Source organism: Macadamia integrifolia, chromosome 3, assembly GCF_013358625.1.
Source record: "Macadamia integrifolia cultivar HAES 741 chromosome 3, SCU_Mint_v3, whole genome shotgun sequence".
NCBI classification, from domain to species: Eukaryota; Viridiplantae; Streptophyta; class Magnoliopsida; order Proteales; family Proteaceae; genus Macadamia; species Macadamia integrifolia.
This window is the reverse complement of record NC_056559.1, coordinates 9,621,624-9,639,802: the sequence shown is the minus strand read 5'-3', so window position 1 is coordinate 9,639,802 and position 18,179 is coordinate 9,621,624. Positions and strand designations below refer to the sequence as shown.

At 38.4% G+C, this 18,179-nt stretch overlaps 1 protein-coding gene across 1 annotated transcript; it reads right to left on the bottom strand.

Annotated features, from left to right (window-relative positions):
• On the bottom strand, positions 1–14,955 carry LOC122073899. Its single transcript, XM_042638590.1, has 7 exons — positions 12,398–14,955; positions 3,118–3,208; positions 2,843–3,000; positions 2,667–2,718; positions 2,152–2,234; positions 1,857–1,950; positions 1–936 (listed from the first exon to the last, which is right to left on the bottom strand). Exons 1-7 carry the CDS (start codon positions 14,120–14,122, stop codon positions 341–343), a joined length of 2,799 nt encoding a protein of 932 aa, XP_042494524.1. The 5' UTR covers positions 14,123–14,955; the 3' UTR covers positions 1–340.
• Positions 14,956–18,179: the final 3,224 nt, after the last annotated feature.

Below are 18,179 nucleotides of genomic sequence, written 5' to 3'. Positions count from 1 at the left end.
TTAATGAATGGAAAATTGATTCATCCAAAACCAACCATCTTTGGCTCGCTCTTAACTCTACAATTCCGCCTTACACTAATTTATGGAATTCTTAATCCATTGTGTGATTTTTGACAACCCTATCTATTCCATCCTCTCCCACATTCAATAGCACAAATAAGAATGGGACAGAAGCTAGCAAATATTACAAAACACCACCATATATTTTCTCTATACACAAAACTAAAACTTTTCTTTTTTTCTTTTTTTTCTTGACAATGAAATGGAGAATACTGGATTGCAGACTATAACCAATTCATCATCGTCATCCCCGAACCTCTAGACTATTTTCGGAAAACACTTAGATTCGAACTGGCAGCCCAAAATTTTGGAATGTTCTGAGTTCACCTCTAAGGCCTGCGGTCACAATCGCCATGCCCCAAGCTGACCTACCTTGCAATACCCCTTTGGAGAGGTCCATGCTACCACAAGGGCTCTGGTTTCTGGTGGCCGCAAGTAGCTTTTCTTCAGGCCATGTTGCTGAGATCTTATCAGCAAAGAAACTATTGTTCGAACTGGAAATGGGACCATCCAATGGACTATTGGGGCAGCCGTATGTTGCTGGTGATCCCTCATCCCCAGCCTCCTCAACTGGAAAACTTAGACAGTTGGCTGATGAGAAGCTGTCCCGACATGAACTCAGTCCATTAAGTTCCCTCCTAAAACTATCCTGTATTTCCCCTATGCAGCCAATACCAGGCCAAGGAATGGCTACTGATACATCTTGGCAGTGGAAATGTTCATATGATCGTGTGGCTGTGACACCTTTGCTTCTGCTTGGTCGAGAATCACCTTCATGTTTCCACACATACACATGAGAGTCCTCACTGGCACAGACCACATACTTCCCGTTTGCTGTCAATGAAGCTGAGATTTGGCTGCTAGTATTGCGAAATCCTGCCAGAGAAAAAGCACCGACTTGAAATAATCAGATGCGAATCTCTAAGCAGTGACAATAAATGAAGAAGCCGACTAATCAAACTGAATAATTTTACATAATAACTTAAAATTACAGCTCAACTGAATCAGTTTTGCTAGGGTTCAGATAGATTTAAGTCCATATCTTGTCAACCCAAGAAAATTCAAGTCTTCCCCACTTCAACCCAAGTACTTCTCCAGCTTGCAACATGCATTGTAGCTATAATCTTTGATTGATGTAGCATAAGGCTAAACAATCACTATTGACTTTCTATCAATTTGCCATCTATGTCACTACTTCTAACTCCCTCAAATGCTTCCCATTTTTCAGCTTATCTTACAATCTGGCCACCACCCATCTTAACACCCTCAACTCAATAACACTCTTTAGGTACATGTTGTTCTCTGTTGCCAACATTATGCTCCGTAAGAGCAACACCTAATCTGATGGCCCAAAAGGGCCCTTACATATGTACAAAAAGGTATTTATACTATCTTTGAATTCTGAGCATCATAGTAAGAAAGTGGCATCATCTGCTTTGCAATGTTATCATGCTTGTAATGATCTCAGGTAAATCAATCAGAGTTTTAAGGGGTCCATCTGTCCCTAATACTTCGGCAATTCAACTCATATTAATGATACTTGATTCTAGAAGATGATCCTCTAATTCATTATGATTAATTATGTTCTTCTTTTTCACTCTTAAAGAGGGGCAAAGCTCAAAGGATTTGGAATGTGTTGACTCTAAAAAATTGATAATAAGTTTACCTGCGTTTCTAATGCAACTTGCCACAAAATCCAGTCATCTTTATATATCCAAATTAATCACTGTGCACCATATGAAATAGCATCCTAAAGATAAAAAATCGAGAGTAATTAACACAATTTCCTCCTGTACCTTTGAATTTGTGAACCATATCAATATCCTCAATAACTCGAATGCGAGAATCTGCAGATGTAATAAGAACTTCTGAGGAGCTCCCTGGGGCAAACTGTTGAGTGTAACTAATTAGCAACAGATGAAACATGGAGATATGCAGTGCAAACAAATGAAGAGGTGAAGTATAAAGTCCATATTCTATGTGAATGATGTAAACTCTTAACTATGAATGAAGAAGATAAGGACCTCATTCCAAGGAAAAATAAAGCATGTCTATGAGAGTATAGAGCGGCATGTTCAGTTTATTAATTACCTGGAAACCAGTGATCTTCTTGAGATGGGACTTCTTTTTCTTGTTCTTTAGATCGATCTGACCTTTCTGCTGCAACTTATTTTCTGGGACAAGAGTGGGAGGCGAATTAATCACGACCCAATAATAGTGAAAAAATTAGGATTAAAACAAAAAGTACAGATCCGAGCCAGCATGTAGGAAGCAAGACCAACATATGTTCCATCAAAATCAGCTTTGTTTTATTTTATTTCATTTCTTTGCTTTCCTGAAGCAACAATATTTATTCATAATATCAAAAGGCATTTCTAGTACAAGGATACTATTGAGAGGGGGGGCCTGACGAGCATCAATATATTATACATTATAACATCCACACTCCTTGTGGAATGGTTTTACATATTACTAATGAGTTCAAGTAACTTTTGCATTTTGCTGTCTATGCCTTCAACTATCTCTTAGAATGCTAGTAACAAAAACATTCAAAAAAATAACAATAGAGGGGGAGAAGCAAAGAAGAAAAGTCTTCAAGGTCATACCAGTCGTGTTATATAAACGGCATGTCCCTTTGTATGAACCAACTAATGCACCCTTCAAAAGTCAAAACATAAAAACATTAAGCTAGAGAAGACAAGGAAGACATTATTTTGTGGAATAAAACAAAGTTTTGAACATTGAAGGATGACTGAAGAAAATTCTTCAGAAATAACCAGACCTGGCCATCAGGTGTATAGCAAGCAGCAGTGACCATCTCATGTAGATCGTTCCAATCAACAACTTGACGATCTGGAATACTCCATATCCGGACCTTAGCATCTAGTGATCCACTAATGAAGTATCGATCGTCTACAGGATTAAACTTGATGCAAGTTACTGTAGCAAGCAAATCCATATTTGTAACCTAATTAGATAGTATTAAAGAAAACCAGAAACTACAGAGAGAGGTTGAAAGTTTCTCAAGAAAGTTGCAATTGGACCATCAGCACTTACCATAATCACTGTGTGAGAAAATTTTCAAGCAAGTACTGCTAGACATGTGCCACAGCCTCACTGTTTTATCCATCGAAGATGAAAGCAAATACTGAAAATGAAAGTTTATCAGAACATAAGATACCATGAAATATTTCTGTGGCCAGAATTGGATTCATGATGGCAAGGAAACTAAAACATTTTAGTCTGAACATGTATGTTTATATATATATATATATATATATATATATGAAGAGAGAGAGAGAGAGAGAGAGAGAGAGAGAGAGGATGCACAATTATAACTAAGAAAACTTATCACCCTAACAAAGACTATAGAGAAAAAGGCTCACAACATTGAAAATGAAATGCAAAAACACAAGTCTGCCAAAAACATATATATAAATAAATAAAAACTACAAATGCTACCATATTCAGTCAGTTAGAAATTATTTTATGATATTGGGCTTCAAAAGTTTTGAAGTTTCTAAATGGAATTGACCACATAGCTGGGGAAACTGGTTGAAATAAGATTTTTTTTAAAGATTCCTTGGTCTATCGCCACAATGACCCTTCTTGGAGCCACCCAGTCTAAGCAGCGTGTAACTGTGAAATCCAGTCCATGCCAGACGCTTTAGGAAAGCCCAACACTGTTCATCAAAATCCAAGCATAATCACCATGTAAACCAATATTTGTACTTTTCAATATTAAGTGACCTTAATTTGATTAATGAGTATGGAAGTATTGCTGTCTAGTCCTAGGAATATTTTAGGACAATATATAATCGATCCAGTAAGGGTTCGTTGCTTGGAGCAATGGCAAAGGGCTATTTCCGCCTGTACAGTGGTGCGGGTTTGAGTCCTAGGAACCAGCCTCTCCGAAAAAGGGGTAAGGCTGTCTACCTATATACCCTCCCAGAACCCTGCTTAAGTGCGGGAAGCCTTTGTGCACTGGATAACGGCATTTTTTTATATAATTGATCCAGTAGTTGGACGATAAATAAAATACATAATTGCTGATCAAATGGTTGAATGTCAACCAAAGGCTATGTGGTGCAGCCCAGACCCTATCCCTAGGATAGGATTTATTGATAAATGGCTCAGTGAATAAAGATTTGAATTGGGGTAAATCAATTAGGTAACATTAGGGAATTTAGGAGACTTTCAGTAACTTACAAACCAGAGATTAAAATGGGATAAAATTCAAGTCGAGTAGCCTATCTGGTATTTTAAACCAAATCCCAACATTGAAGAAAATTCAATGGCAATTGAAGGATGCAATGGGCTAAAGTATTAACTAGTATAGATAGGGAAGGAGTAAGAAGGAGATGAAAAAGGGTATTAAAATTAGGTTGAGCAGTCAGTATTGATGGGTTTGAGCTGATAATATCAAGTTTGGGAGCAATTGGAATTGAAAATATGAAGTAATTAAGAAGGTAAGATGGCTGAAAGTGAAGGGAATAAAGGGTATCCATGGCCCATGGGCAAGGTGTCAAGTATTGATATCAAGCAGCATATCAGAAAGCTATTTTTAAGATGTACCAGAGAGACGCTAAAAGATGCTAGATACACTTTGATACACATGGATATGCTTATGATAAATGAAAAACATGTGTTTTTAAGCATTGTGCATCATAAATAAGCAATAAATAATGAAATCCAACCAAAATTCAGGTCATCTCTGTCTTCACAGCAACTGTGCGATTCAAATCTCATTGGTAAGTGCAATATCTAACCTAGTAATACTAATAAGAACAATTAAGCAATAAAAGTTTTGAAAAAGAAAAATCTAGTTGAGAATTAGGATATTAACCTAAATAACCCCTAAAGGTCCAAAACAAGAAAGCAATACATAAACATAAACATACTACTAAGAATTACACAACATAAATTAAGTATATATAAACATTAAAATATTGCTGCTCTAATAGTAACATTAAATAAACATAAAGCAGTATTTAACAACAAAAGAAAGTAGGCATTATAGATCACAAATCATTCAAGACGATCCAAATCTAGGTTAGTTTTCCAGTTTAGATGTGATACTAGGAAAAAAAGCAAGAAAAACCAGGATTCAAGCAAAATAAATCAAATTTTTTTAACCTACTTCAACATGTGGCTATGATGTTCGATCTCCACTTTGACGAGTTTTAATACAAATTTGTACATGTTTAATCACTCCTCCAAGCTGTTTTTGGTGTAGATGAGGATCTAATCAGGTTTTGGCCAAGAAATTAGAGTAGGTGAAGTTTCTTTCAAAAACTGGGATTCTTGGGATTTGGCAGCCTGCATCTCATGTTTTTGTGTATCAGTCTGCATCATATTGACATGGCCAATCTCAATCTGTATGAGATCAATACAGCTAATACATATCGCAACTTGATACCATGGCTATGGGTATGCAAGAATCGAAAAGATAAGAAAAGAAGTGAAGTAGATGAAGAAGACTGGGAAATAGAAAATCTGGTAAGAGATAAACTAGAAGAAGATAAATCAGCATCATCATAATGCTCAACAGTAGCTAATACAGCAACCAGAAAATCAACTTTCATTAGTTCAAAACTCTCCCCAATCAATAGGTATAATACTATGTACTTACAGACTACTTGACTGAACCTAAATTCAAAACTCGCAAACTCTTTCCAACCACACCTAAGACTAGAAGACCATGAAAACAGAAAAATAGAAACTCCGGGACATGGTTCAAAAAATTGGTGATATCTCGCCGAAATCTCGGATATATATATATATATATATTTTTTACCGAAACAAAATGGCATACGAAATACAAAAGTACATAGTTTCGGTCATTTTGTTTCGAAAATTCACTCATTTTGGCCCAAAAAATGCACTATCTCATCAAAATTTCAGCCATCTCGATCATTTCGTTTCACTCATTTCAGCCACTTCAACCATTAGCCCCCCAAAATGGCCAAGTGAAACACATGGGAAAAATTACACTGTTTCGGCGATTTTTTTGGGAATTTCGGTGGTTTTGAAACCACCAAAACACCGAAACAAAACGAGTTCTTGAACCATGCTCCAGGAAACTCCTTAAACTGTAAGTAGAAATTATCCTAAGACTTCTAGAAACACAAACAAAATAGAAAATTTTTTCTCTAATAAACTCCCAACAATAAGAAATAGAAAGCTAGCTTAGACTTTGACTAAAGACCAATCGCGTAAATGGCTGATACCCCACATATTTGGACTCATAAGATAGGCCCATTACAATAGTAATGCCAAAAAGTCAGCCCATGACCCATGTGACCCATCAAAGACTTAAAATTAAGTCTAGTCAGGCCCAATTGAGCTGGGCTGTCTACATCACTGCCTACATCACTATGGCTAGTCCTACAACTCATCTTTCAGATATCCTGACACCACTTAATCAAGTACTTGACATTTGTTCCTCCCTAAGTTTCTCTAAGTTAGCCTATCTCACCTTTTGCACATATAAAAACATGCTTGGGTTCATCCAACAACCAAAAAGTCTTCTACATAAAAATGGCCCCATCTTACTGAGCCTTAATCATGGAGAATATCCTATATTAAAGAAAGGTAAACCTCATTATTTTCCTCCATATCCTCCCTATACAAATTGTAGTTGTATTAAAAGAGGATCCAAGAAGGAAGGCGCGGGGAACAATAGTTTCCAAAATTAAGATACCATCACCTAGATCTACAAGGACTTCATTGATGAGGCTAGTGAAAAATCCCAAGGTCCCTCCATTTCCTTAACCCATATATTGCACAAGATCCCTCAACTGACGCAATCAGAGATAGTTAGACCTTGTCATAACATCCTTATCTCCACTGTGTAGGGCAACCTAACTAATTTGCCTACTTGCTGAACTTTTCTAACAGACAAAAAACATGACATTGTAGGTTCCAGTAGTAATTGACATGATCATAAGACTGATACTGAAAGAAATAAAAAAACAAACACTAGAACTAGAGGAGCTAGGCCTCATAACTGATTGAGATTAAACTTATTAAATATTAATTTCATGTCAGCCTGTATCATCGATGACTTAGAAATCAAAATTTAGTGTAAAAAAACAAAAAGAGTAACTGATGAACTGTGCATGAATTCAAAATTGGTTTGCACCACTCTTATCTCCTTCATATTTCTACTATGTCTACTTCAAGTCAACCACCAAAATAGATAAATTATCAGTGAGTGATATCAAGCCAGAAACTTGACCATAACTTTCCAAATCACTTCAGATGTAAATGATCTTGGGATTATTGGAAAGGTACTTGGATAACGAGACCAAGAAATCAAGTCCAACAGCATATTTTGACAATAGGCATAAATTAGAGTAATGTTGCTCTTTGTCTTCAATAAAATCCAGTTATCCATAGGAAAAAGAAAAAAAAGTAAAACTCAAGGAATACGTCTCGCACTTTAAAAATAGTGACTTGCTAGAAGCTTGCCCGAGGAAGCCACCATGTGAGGAGTTGTCCCCTCGATTCTCACCCACGTCTGCTACAGAGTTTTTGCGAGAACATTGCGTTACTTCCTCCAACTGGAATCAACTTGGGTATATCTGTCATTGCCCAGCCAATGCTTTCACCATCACAATGTGGCATGACCCGGAGACCGCTTGACTATCCCACTACCACCAGAGGTACCTCTCCCTCCACAGTTTCTGCATGTTTTATGCCCACTAAGGGATTTGGAACTGTTGCGGAGCTGCTCATTCGGAATTCCTCTTTTGAGCTTGTTAGCTCCTCTCTCAATACCATCCCCATATGATTATCTTTATGGAGACATGCCTCAGTGGTGAACATGCCCAGCATCATTGATTGAGTTGGCTTTCTGCTTCCACTACAAGTTCTCTGGGCCCCCTTTGCAGCAACCTCAGCTGATATCTAATGTTCAAACAAGTAACTAGTGCTATAAACTTTTTGTTGTTTTTCCCTGCCTTTTAGTTCTCCTACTTCCTGCTAATGTTCTAGGGATTTTCCAACCCGATTCTCTACTAGTAAATAAAGGCCTTTTCTCATCTGTGACCAAAAAAGAAAAATGACTTTGCTAAGTGCTTCTCTGGACACCCAAAAACACACACACACACACATAAATATATATATATATATATATATATATATATATATATATCATCCTATGGCCACTAACTATGCATACTAAATAACTTGAATTACAACAGGATACTAAAACAGCACTAAGATAACACATAATTTAATTACTCTGCTTTTGGAAATCCATGTAGGACCCAAAGATACGGCCAGAAAATATAAAGCCATGGGCTTTTCAGTAATACCTGATTGGCAGCCCAAGGAACGCCCAAATTTAGGTATGACTGTGGGCCCAATAAGACCATTCAAACCCAAATAGAAAAAACCAAGTCTTTTTGAAAGATCTTTTCAAGCATTTTTTTCATGCTGCTTTGCCACTGCATCATGCTATCTTGTACATGAAACTAACCACTCTTTCCCCCACTTATTCTTTTCAATATCAGTGCAATGAGTGTAATCAATGTTACTTTCTTTGTTTCTGTACTTTTCCCCACTTAAATTATCTTCATTTTCTCATCAAAACTCTTCTGTGCCTAATTAACAAACAGCAATATCTATTGAAGTTTCTACAACTTCAAACTTTTTATAAAATATTTTTTCATATTTTAATTGACATTATTGAAATCACTCCAATCTACCACCTCCATGTATCACTAAACTGAATCAAATTATAAGCTTGGAAGCTATTCTTCACTTGAAAGTACGGCTGTTTTCATTTTCAGGTATAAATTTATTGTAAATAGACTACCTCCACATATGGTGAGAAGTTTGCTTTCAACACCCCATAAAAGTGAGTAATATTTCCCTCAGTAGGGAACACCATCTAATTGCCCATAATTCCGATGTGCATAAATCAATAGATAGCTCCTTCGGTTAAACTAGTCAACCACATGATAGAGCGACCTTTGTAATGGAAAAAACCATAAAGTGTTTCAACTTTTCAGTATGAGTGTCCATGAAGTCGTAGCATTCCATGGTCTGGGTTGTGATTCCAACCATCAAGAACCACAATTTAGAAAAAAGAAACAAGTATTTAATCTAACTATTTAATCTCAACGATTCAATAATCTTAGCATTTGATCATAAAACCAACAAAGTGGAAAAATCTCTGTAAACCAGAATTTCATCACATTTCTTCCTATCAACCATTATAGATTGAACACCATAAATCATTATTGAGAAAATAAATTCCCAATCAAGAAAAACAAATACTGAATACCTTTATTGGTTGAATATTATCGTTCCAACCCCCACATATATGTCTACTCCTAAGGAATGCTGTATTATTGGCTTGAGAAGGCAGCTTAACATTATACCTGTTACAACTTCCTTCCCCCTCGAATTACATGTGTTCTCACAATAAATTCTCTGTCGCTACTGATGAGAAGAGCAGTAACTAGATCGTTTGTTCCAGAACACAGCTTCTAGTCCCACTTCCAACATTCCAATTAGTTCTCTAGTTGATTAGGCATTGGATTTTTATTTTATTTTTGGGAAACAAAAAAGGTATAACACATTCCTTTTGAGAAGTGTAAGCTATCAAAAGTTTGAATTGGAAATTAGTGCTCAAAGATGTCATTATTCCCACTAAAAAAAGACCATATTTTGGTTTGCAACAAAAGCATTGTTGTAAAGTTGCCTCCATGTGACTAGGAGATCCTTGATACCCAAAGGGTTAAGTATGTGCAAATTTGGCCCTCGCCTTCAGTGGCTTCACCTTGCGTGGGCATCAGAGCAGCTGGTCATCACCAAGGCACCATTACTACACAAGAACTTATTGATATCATAGTATTTTTACAAGAATCAATGTATCATATCCAAAATATTTAGTGGTGCCCTTTAGAAAAAGTAAACAAAAGGCTTTGCTATTAAATCCTCTACCGAGATGGATTTCTAATTGGGGACAACAGCCTCCATCAATTCCTACGAAATCAATGGATACAAAAGTCCAACCTAGAGTAAGTAAGGAATCTGCCCGAAAGCATCTCAAGGTAATGAAATCATCAGTATTCTTACATATCCTAGGGTACCTACCCAACACCAATTTCATGTATAAACTCCACAATATTCTTGCCACCTCACAGTGGAGAAAAATATGACATTCTCCCAATTCACAAAGATTTAGCATCTATTTGCTAAGTTCCCAGTCCAAAGCCCCTCGTTTTAAGCTCATCCAAAATCTAATATCTCTAGATCTGGTAATCTCCTCAATGATTCAATTTTGAGGGGCATCAAAGAATCAAGATGTTGGAAATTTAACCTTTACCATGCTCCTTGAACGGTAACCAAAATAGGACTTAACATAGACCAAATTCCTTAATCCATCTTTTCCACAAAGATGACTATGAATTTATGTAAATACCACAAAATAAACTATAAAATTTCCAAATTTAAGAATCCCTTTTAAATCTTCTAACAAATTAAATATGGCTCCCCTTCCAAACTGGTAGTTCCAAAGACAGACTGATTATCGAAAGCTTGAGCCTCCAAAGCAGCCAACATTACTCCAGCACACTGGCTTGGCAAAAGTATGTGCCATTTGTCTGTAAGCAAAAATCTAACAAGTTCTATAGACCAAAAACCCAAACATATACTTTCTGAGTAATGGATTGGATATTATTTAGCTCGGAACAAAAATCAATAGAACATGGCACTCTGGCACTCCCAAGTATCAATAGCTCTCTTTGCTCTTGTTAACTGTTGGCCAGATTTGCAGCTATATGACGGTGAAAGCTATAACATCAATATTTAGTGAGCTCTTGTACAAGCTAATCTAACTAAAAAAGCCATTACTCTAATCCATCTGAATAAACTGCATCTGCATGCATTACTTCTCAATGTTTGGAAGACCTTGTTCTCATATTTTCACACACAGATGTACTCTTAACTTGTTATCTAACAAGGACCAGTATCCAGCCTAGAAATAAAGGTACAAGGTGTCTGCTCCACAACTTCAGAAAGCCATTCATCTTACAAGGGTAAGATTAATTTCAAACATACAGAAAGATATGTTATTTTCCTGGTTAGAAATTTAATGCTAAAGATATGAACAATGAAATGATTTACATAATGTAAATCTGAAATTTCAAAAAGAATCTACATGAAAGTTGCTGAACGTGGGGAAAATTATATCACTCGATGTGTAGCTAATGCTTAAAAAAAAGTGCTTAGTGCTACATGAACTTAAGAAAGTATTTTGAGAAAATGAATGTATGGTAGAACTTGTGAATATTTCACTGTTTCTGGCATGGTTTAATTTTTTAAATGAAGCATTCTAGTTATAGAATATGGAATTCATGTGCATGCAATTTACATTGATAAGTCCATACAGTATTTGATCAGGTTATTGACGTGAAGTACAAGTCTTGTAGGGAAACATTCCAACATTAACCATCAATCCATAAAAAAGGCAATTTCATTTATAGATTTGACCACAAACCACATGCTCTTACCACCATAAGTTCTCTGACAAACATACCAAGCCATGCAGATGAGTTCGTTTGAAGCCAGGCCATATCCCATCATAATGTAAGCATTCCCATGCACACAGTTTCTCCTGATAACTCAAGACATACTCTCAAAGAGAAGCAATTGACCATACACACTCTTTCAGGGGGACCATTACAAGTGTTTTGAAACCAACAGTAATTTATGGTTGTTCTTGGCTTCTACTAACTATATCAGAAAACTAACTGTAATGGATGTGAGACCACCAAAAGCCTTTGAGGCACTAGTGGTGCACACAAGGAATGGGTGATCATTGGTCCAATGCTTCGGGCAAAACCAATTCCCAGAGTGTGACTGGTGGTGTGTACAGGGCCCAGGTACATGTTCACCTTGGCATGTTGATCCGCGATTACTAGTGATTCCAACTTCATGTTACCGATTTGCAGAGAAAAATCTGAACTGAGGCAGGAAAATTGGAGTTATCCATGATGCACTTCAATCCCTCGAGATTCCAAACTCTACAGCAATAAAGCTTTCTCTCTAATGAAGAGAGGAAACTGCTATTTCCTTTTCCAGATCAAATAACTCTTACCAGAAACTAGCGTAGAAATGTTCTTTTGTCTAGTCTATTTCAAATGTTAAATAACTTAAGTTTGTCATAATATTTCCACAAATTGCCACAGGAGCGAAGGGTCGTAAACAGAGACTTCTTTCAAATGCTTTTAAGTTCAGATTAATCATCATTTGTAGGATTCAATAATGATATTAAATGAAACAGAGAACAATTGATCAGCAAAGCAGAATAGTAGCCAACCTGAGATTTGGACCAGGAAAGGTCTAGCACGTCATCAAGATGTCCGCTGAAAGAGCATATGGGTTTCTCTGAAAGTGCAAACACGGTCTCTGGAACCAAAATATGGTCTAAGTTCACAGATTTCCGGCCTGTAGATGTCCTTGCCCTTCTTTTCTTCTCATAATTGTTGTCAATGCTCTGCAAAGATGTTGGTTCTGGTGAACCATTGGCCATAAAGTAAGGGTTTAGAATCCCATCCTCCAGTTTCTCCATCAACAAATCACCCTTCCTTTCTGCTTCCACAACCTGCCAGACATGGATGATGCAGTCCTCACCTGCACTTGCAAGATACCGACCATCCAAGCTGAACTTGATGGTCCAGATAGAACCATTGTGAGCTTGTATCTCTTGACTCTTATACAGAGCGCTGAGCTCTTTACAAGATTTTCCATATTGGCGTACCCTAACCCTCTCAGGACCATGAAATGAGACATCTTGGCTGTCATCCGTGGCTGAACTCGACCGCCTCCCTCCCTTATCTGATGAGGTATCCCTCTCATCGCTGCTCCGCCTCTCCCAGTTACCAGTAACCGTGCTGGCAACGTTCTTGATGCTTTTAAACCAGCCCCCTTTCTTCTTCACTTTGGATCCACTGCCAACACTACCATTGACATTGGGGTCCTGGTCATCTTTCTTACCGTTCAATGCCTCCACATTCTGTCTCCTCATCAATTCTTGAACAATGGGGGAGTGACCGACACACATCTCAAATTCCTCCATGGTGAGCTGCCGGCCAGTCCCGACTTCCCTAAGCTTGTTGCACATACCGTCTTCTCGAACCTCATTGACCACAAACTCCTTACCATTGTCTAGATTCTTGATTGTGCAGACCTGGTCAGGGACGCTGACGATGCCAGGGGCATCCGTGTCGTCACCAAACTCACCACCACCGGGATTTGCCAGAACGGCGGGTGACGAATTTGTTCCGATCTCTTCAACCCTCCGGGACGGTCTACCGGTAGGGGGTTTATTGGGAGAGGAGGCAACATTGGCAGTAGGAGATCCATTGCTGCCGTTGCTTCGAGATTTAGAGAGAAGATGATGATGAGGGTTATTATGTACACTGGGAAGACAGGACTCCCCAACCGACTGAAGGGGAAGACAAGACTCCCCAACCGACTGAATGGAATGAATAGAATCAGCAGAAGTAGAAGGGGTGGAGGAATTACAGTGACCGAGAGTTGAACGGCAGAGGGAGGAGGGGCAGTTGGCGGCGCCTCCGTCGGACTTAGATCGAGAGATGGCCGAATTGGAGGTATCGAATGGCTGCTGCACTTGCTTCTGTGGTGAAAGCAACTGATCCGCCGACGCGGATCTCCCCAATTCTACTTCCTTGCCGCAGGGTTGGGCGGTGATGGTGGTGGTGGTTGCGTGATCATCGGAGGAAGAGAGAGAATTTTTTAGCCTGGTCCTGGAGAGAGAAGGATCGCGAGCGAGACCCATCTCACGGAGGAGACGCTTGCGGCGTTCCTCAATGGAGGAAGGTTCGGCAATCCAGACGTCATAGTTGGAGATGGCCATAGGGAATCTCGGGACTGGGGGAAGCTCTGATGCATAATTGGAGTCGTCGTCTTCGGAGATGGCACCTGAAGTGGAAGAAGAAGTAGACGATGAAGAGAGGATACGATCGAGTGACTCGTAGAAACACTCCTCCTCTTCTTCCTCGTCGCCTGCCTTACTCATCATTTGGGCATTCCCATCGGACTGCCAATGCCCCCAAGCCAGTCTCTCAGTCCAAACCGATCTGATCTCCCTCCGCCGTCGCCGACTCACTCTTGACTCTCCTTAACCCTTCAAGATTTCTTCAATCCTCCCTTGTTAACAAATTAATGGCGAAAAAAAAGGGATTAACAGAACAAGTAACCGAGAGACACACACGAAACCTGCCCACATTTGCTCTCATGGATATGCAGTTACGATTTTACTACCCACGAACAGACCAACCAACCCAACCAACCACTCCCAATCTCACAGCTGCAACTCTGTTGGCTCTGAGTGAAAAACATAAAAAGGGGAAAAAAAAAAAGACTCCGGAAAGAAGACAAAAGAGGAAATGAAGAAATCTAATCGAAATTCGGAGAGAGAGAGATCCGACAAGCTTGAACCTTTAGAGCACGAAAGCCTCGATCATCTCTTCTCTCTCTCTCCTCTCTCTCCCCCTGCACCCGGGGGTTTGGGAAACTCAGATCCAATGATGTTAAGAGTTGCAGAGTTCAAGAGAAAGAGAAAGAGAGAGAACACCAAATGCCCAATCCCAAATAAAAGGAACGAAGCCCTATGCAGTTCGTGCAAATCCCGTCGTGGGTTGTTGTTCTTTTGTTCTTTCGTTTTGGTTGATTTGTGTTGTTGGATTGGATCTCTTCTCTTTCTCTATCTCTCTCTCTCTCTCTCTCTAGAAAATGAAACAATCTTCGTAAGCTTTATCCTTCTTCGTCTTGCTCTTCCCCTTCCTCTTCCTCTTCCTCCTCTTCTCCTTCTTCCTCTCTTCTCCTTCTTCTTCCTCGACCATCTCTTTCTTGTTCTCTTTATTTATCTACTATTTTATTACAAACACAAAAAATAAATAAAAATAATAAATTACACCTTTTAACTCTCAGTTTCTTATCAGTAACACCTGCAGATAACTGGAATTTAAAATTTCCTTAACTGTTATTTATTTTACCGGTCACCTGAGTAACCGGAATGTGCCTTTCTGTCCCCATAATAGGTTGGAATGGGCGTAAGACTGTGGGCCTTTTCTAAAGCCCAAAACATCCAATGGGAATGGAATAGAGTGAAGTAATAAAGAGGGAGAGTTGAGTAGGTATATATATATATATATATATATAAAATGTTGGGTATATCGTCGATATCAAATATACTAGAACCCATTGTATCTATCTCTCTCTTCTTTTTTTTTGAAATGATCCTCATATCATTCTTGAATGATACTTCATCATGTGTTCTTATTGGTACTATCCGCTAACATACTTGATATCGGCTCCCTCTATATATATATATATAAATAAAGGTAGGGATAATGGGTCTCACAAGTGAAGTCACACGACTCACACCTCACACCTAGTGACCCAGTGACTCTCTCTCTCTCTCTCTCTATATATATATATATATCTTTCTCTCTCTTTCCTAATTTCTTTTGTTTTCCATAGGAGAAGGGAGGATCAGAGGATGGCACAATGGCAGGGGCACATGGCGTCCAGCGGCTCCAGCCCAGCGACTGTTTCAGTGGGAACTGCTCTGTGTGTTCACAGCTTAAGAGGATGAGGTTGGAGATGAGGATGACGCCACCCAGTACCCATCCAGTCAGTTTGTTCTTATTTCAACCGTGTTTTGGGACCATTCTATGAATATGATACTGCCAATTATAGATTTATAGCTCTCTCTCTCTCTCTCTCTCTCTCTCTCTCTCGTATTTAAGATCTATCAGACACTCACTTTTTTTCCATCCCCGTTGGCTAGCAAACTTATGGCAATTCTTCAAAACAATAAAACAGGGGATAGCATGCTGCCGGTGTAGGATGGAATCTCTCACATCAAATCAATGGGAGTACAGGAGCATAGTTATCAATTCGGCCGAATAATTCGCGAATTATTCGGCCGAACCGAATTTTTCCGAATTTTATCAAAAATTCGGACCGAATCCGAATTAAAAATAAAATTCTTTAAAATTCGCGACTTTTTCCAAAATGAATATAAATCGCGAATAATTCGGACCGAATCCGAATTAAACCGAATTATTCGGTCCATTTAAACATTATTTAAAAAAAAAACCAAAAATTAAAAAAAAAAAAAAAACCCCAATAAGATTTTTTGACCGCTTTTTTGACCGAATCCTTAAATTAATCGTCCGAATAATTCCCGAATCCGAATTTGCTAACTATGTACAGGAGGGGCGTCGGACAGGATTCGTTTATAAAGGCCCCACACATTGGGGAGGAGAGAAAATGTGATAGGGCACATGTTACTGATAGCTTGGCAATCATTTTCTCCCCCCAACCAAATAAATTAAGGTTAATGAACAACAAAAAAAATATTACCCAACAGAAATTCTGTAAAATGTAAATGTTGTATTACTATTTAAAGATACAATAAAACTATGAAAATTGTGTGTGCTAATGCACCGCGCTAGCAGCAATCAAACTATTGTGTATTAACGCATTCCATACATTCAAGCAATTGGCCATAGATCAACTAGCGTTTGAGAGTTTCTTCATGCAAGGTTGTATCATGGTCAACACTTGAGCTATCGGATATACATGAAAGAATTGAATATTCCTATCCAATGGAAGAAGTGTCCACGTATTGTATGCAATGCATTCATTTATATGAGAATAATGATAGAAGAATTGGACTTATACAAGGTAGGTCTTCACTAGGAAAGGACTATATATACAAGCCAACAAAAATATTACAAAAAACTATACTCACTATTGGGGCGAAACATAACATATTGGTTTTTGTTACATGGTGAAAAAAGAGAATCTCCCAAAAATAAGTGAGATATACTTCAGGATAGACCAAGGAGTACGCATAAACTAATTGACTAGCACAACATAAGTGATATCAGGACGAATGATTGTGAGAGAGAGAAACTTCCCACCAATGTGATATACTTCAGGATTAAAAAAAAAAAAAAGAGGCTCTCCATCAACAAGACAAAGCTTTATATTGAATTCTTGTGGATTCTTAATTTTCTTACTATCAAAAAGTCCAGCTCAGGAAGTTGTAGCAGTGGCAACAAGGGCAAGGGCTAGATTGCAGTCTCGACAAGGCCAATGGGCAAATCAGCAGGACCCGGGGGAGGGGGGAGTTTTGGTGTGGTATTGAAAGAGGGGGGTTTTCAAAGTATAGCAGCAGGGGAGGATAGATAAAGGTTGGCAACTAGGATAGCAATGGGCATGGGGAGAGAGATGTGTGTAGCGCGATGCCATGGGTGGGGTTTCACAGGTTGTAGGGAGGGGGAAGGGGGAGGGGGTTAGTTGCAAGTCAAAGGTGGGTTTTGGTGTGGTGCAGAGGGGGGGTTCTAGTGTGGTGAAGGGAGAGAGGGAGGCAACTTGTATAGCAACAAGGGTGGAGAGATTGTCTGATTGTGATTGGATGAGAAATTCCGGTACCAACAGTAGTTTTGTAGATTGTTTGACAAGTGTTTTAAATTATTATTATAAATATATAATTATATATTACAATCGTTTCAAAATATATTTTTATCCAATAATCAATTAGGACTCTAGTATTTCTCATTCAATGAATTAGGGTTTTTGGTGGTGTCTGTTTTTATACCAAAAAATCTATTATTTGATATCGTTAAGTGGAGGAACTAAAACATAATAAATGTTTCTATCACTTAGGGGTTAAATGGTTACATCTCACATAAAATGTCCTTATATGTGATAATGGACAAGTTGTGATATCACACGATTTCGCTCAATCACAACAGCCATTGGATAAAAAGAGGCTTTATTTTAATCGTGATGAGCATGAGAAACCTCATGAATCAAAGGAATTGAGAATTTAGAATTTAGTGAGGATTACAGAGAAAAAAGAGGTAGTCTCTTCTCCATTAAGGCTAATCTTCGATTACTCACTATAAACAACAATTTCATCTTGTCTCGTAATATATTCGCTCGCCTCCAAACTCTTGATATTAACTATGATCTTGGGAAGTCTAAATTCATTTGTCCATCATATGTATCTCAAATACAACCTCTATGGTTTGGTTAGGGCTGAAACAGAGTCGGGTTGA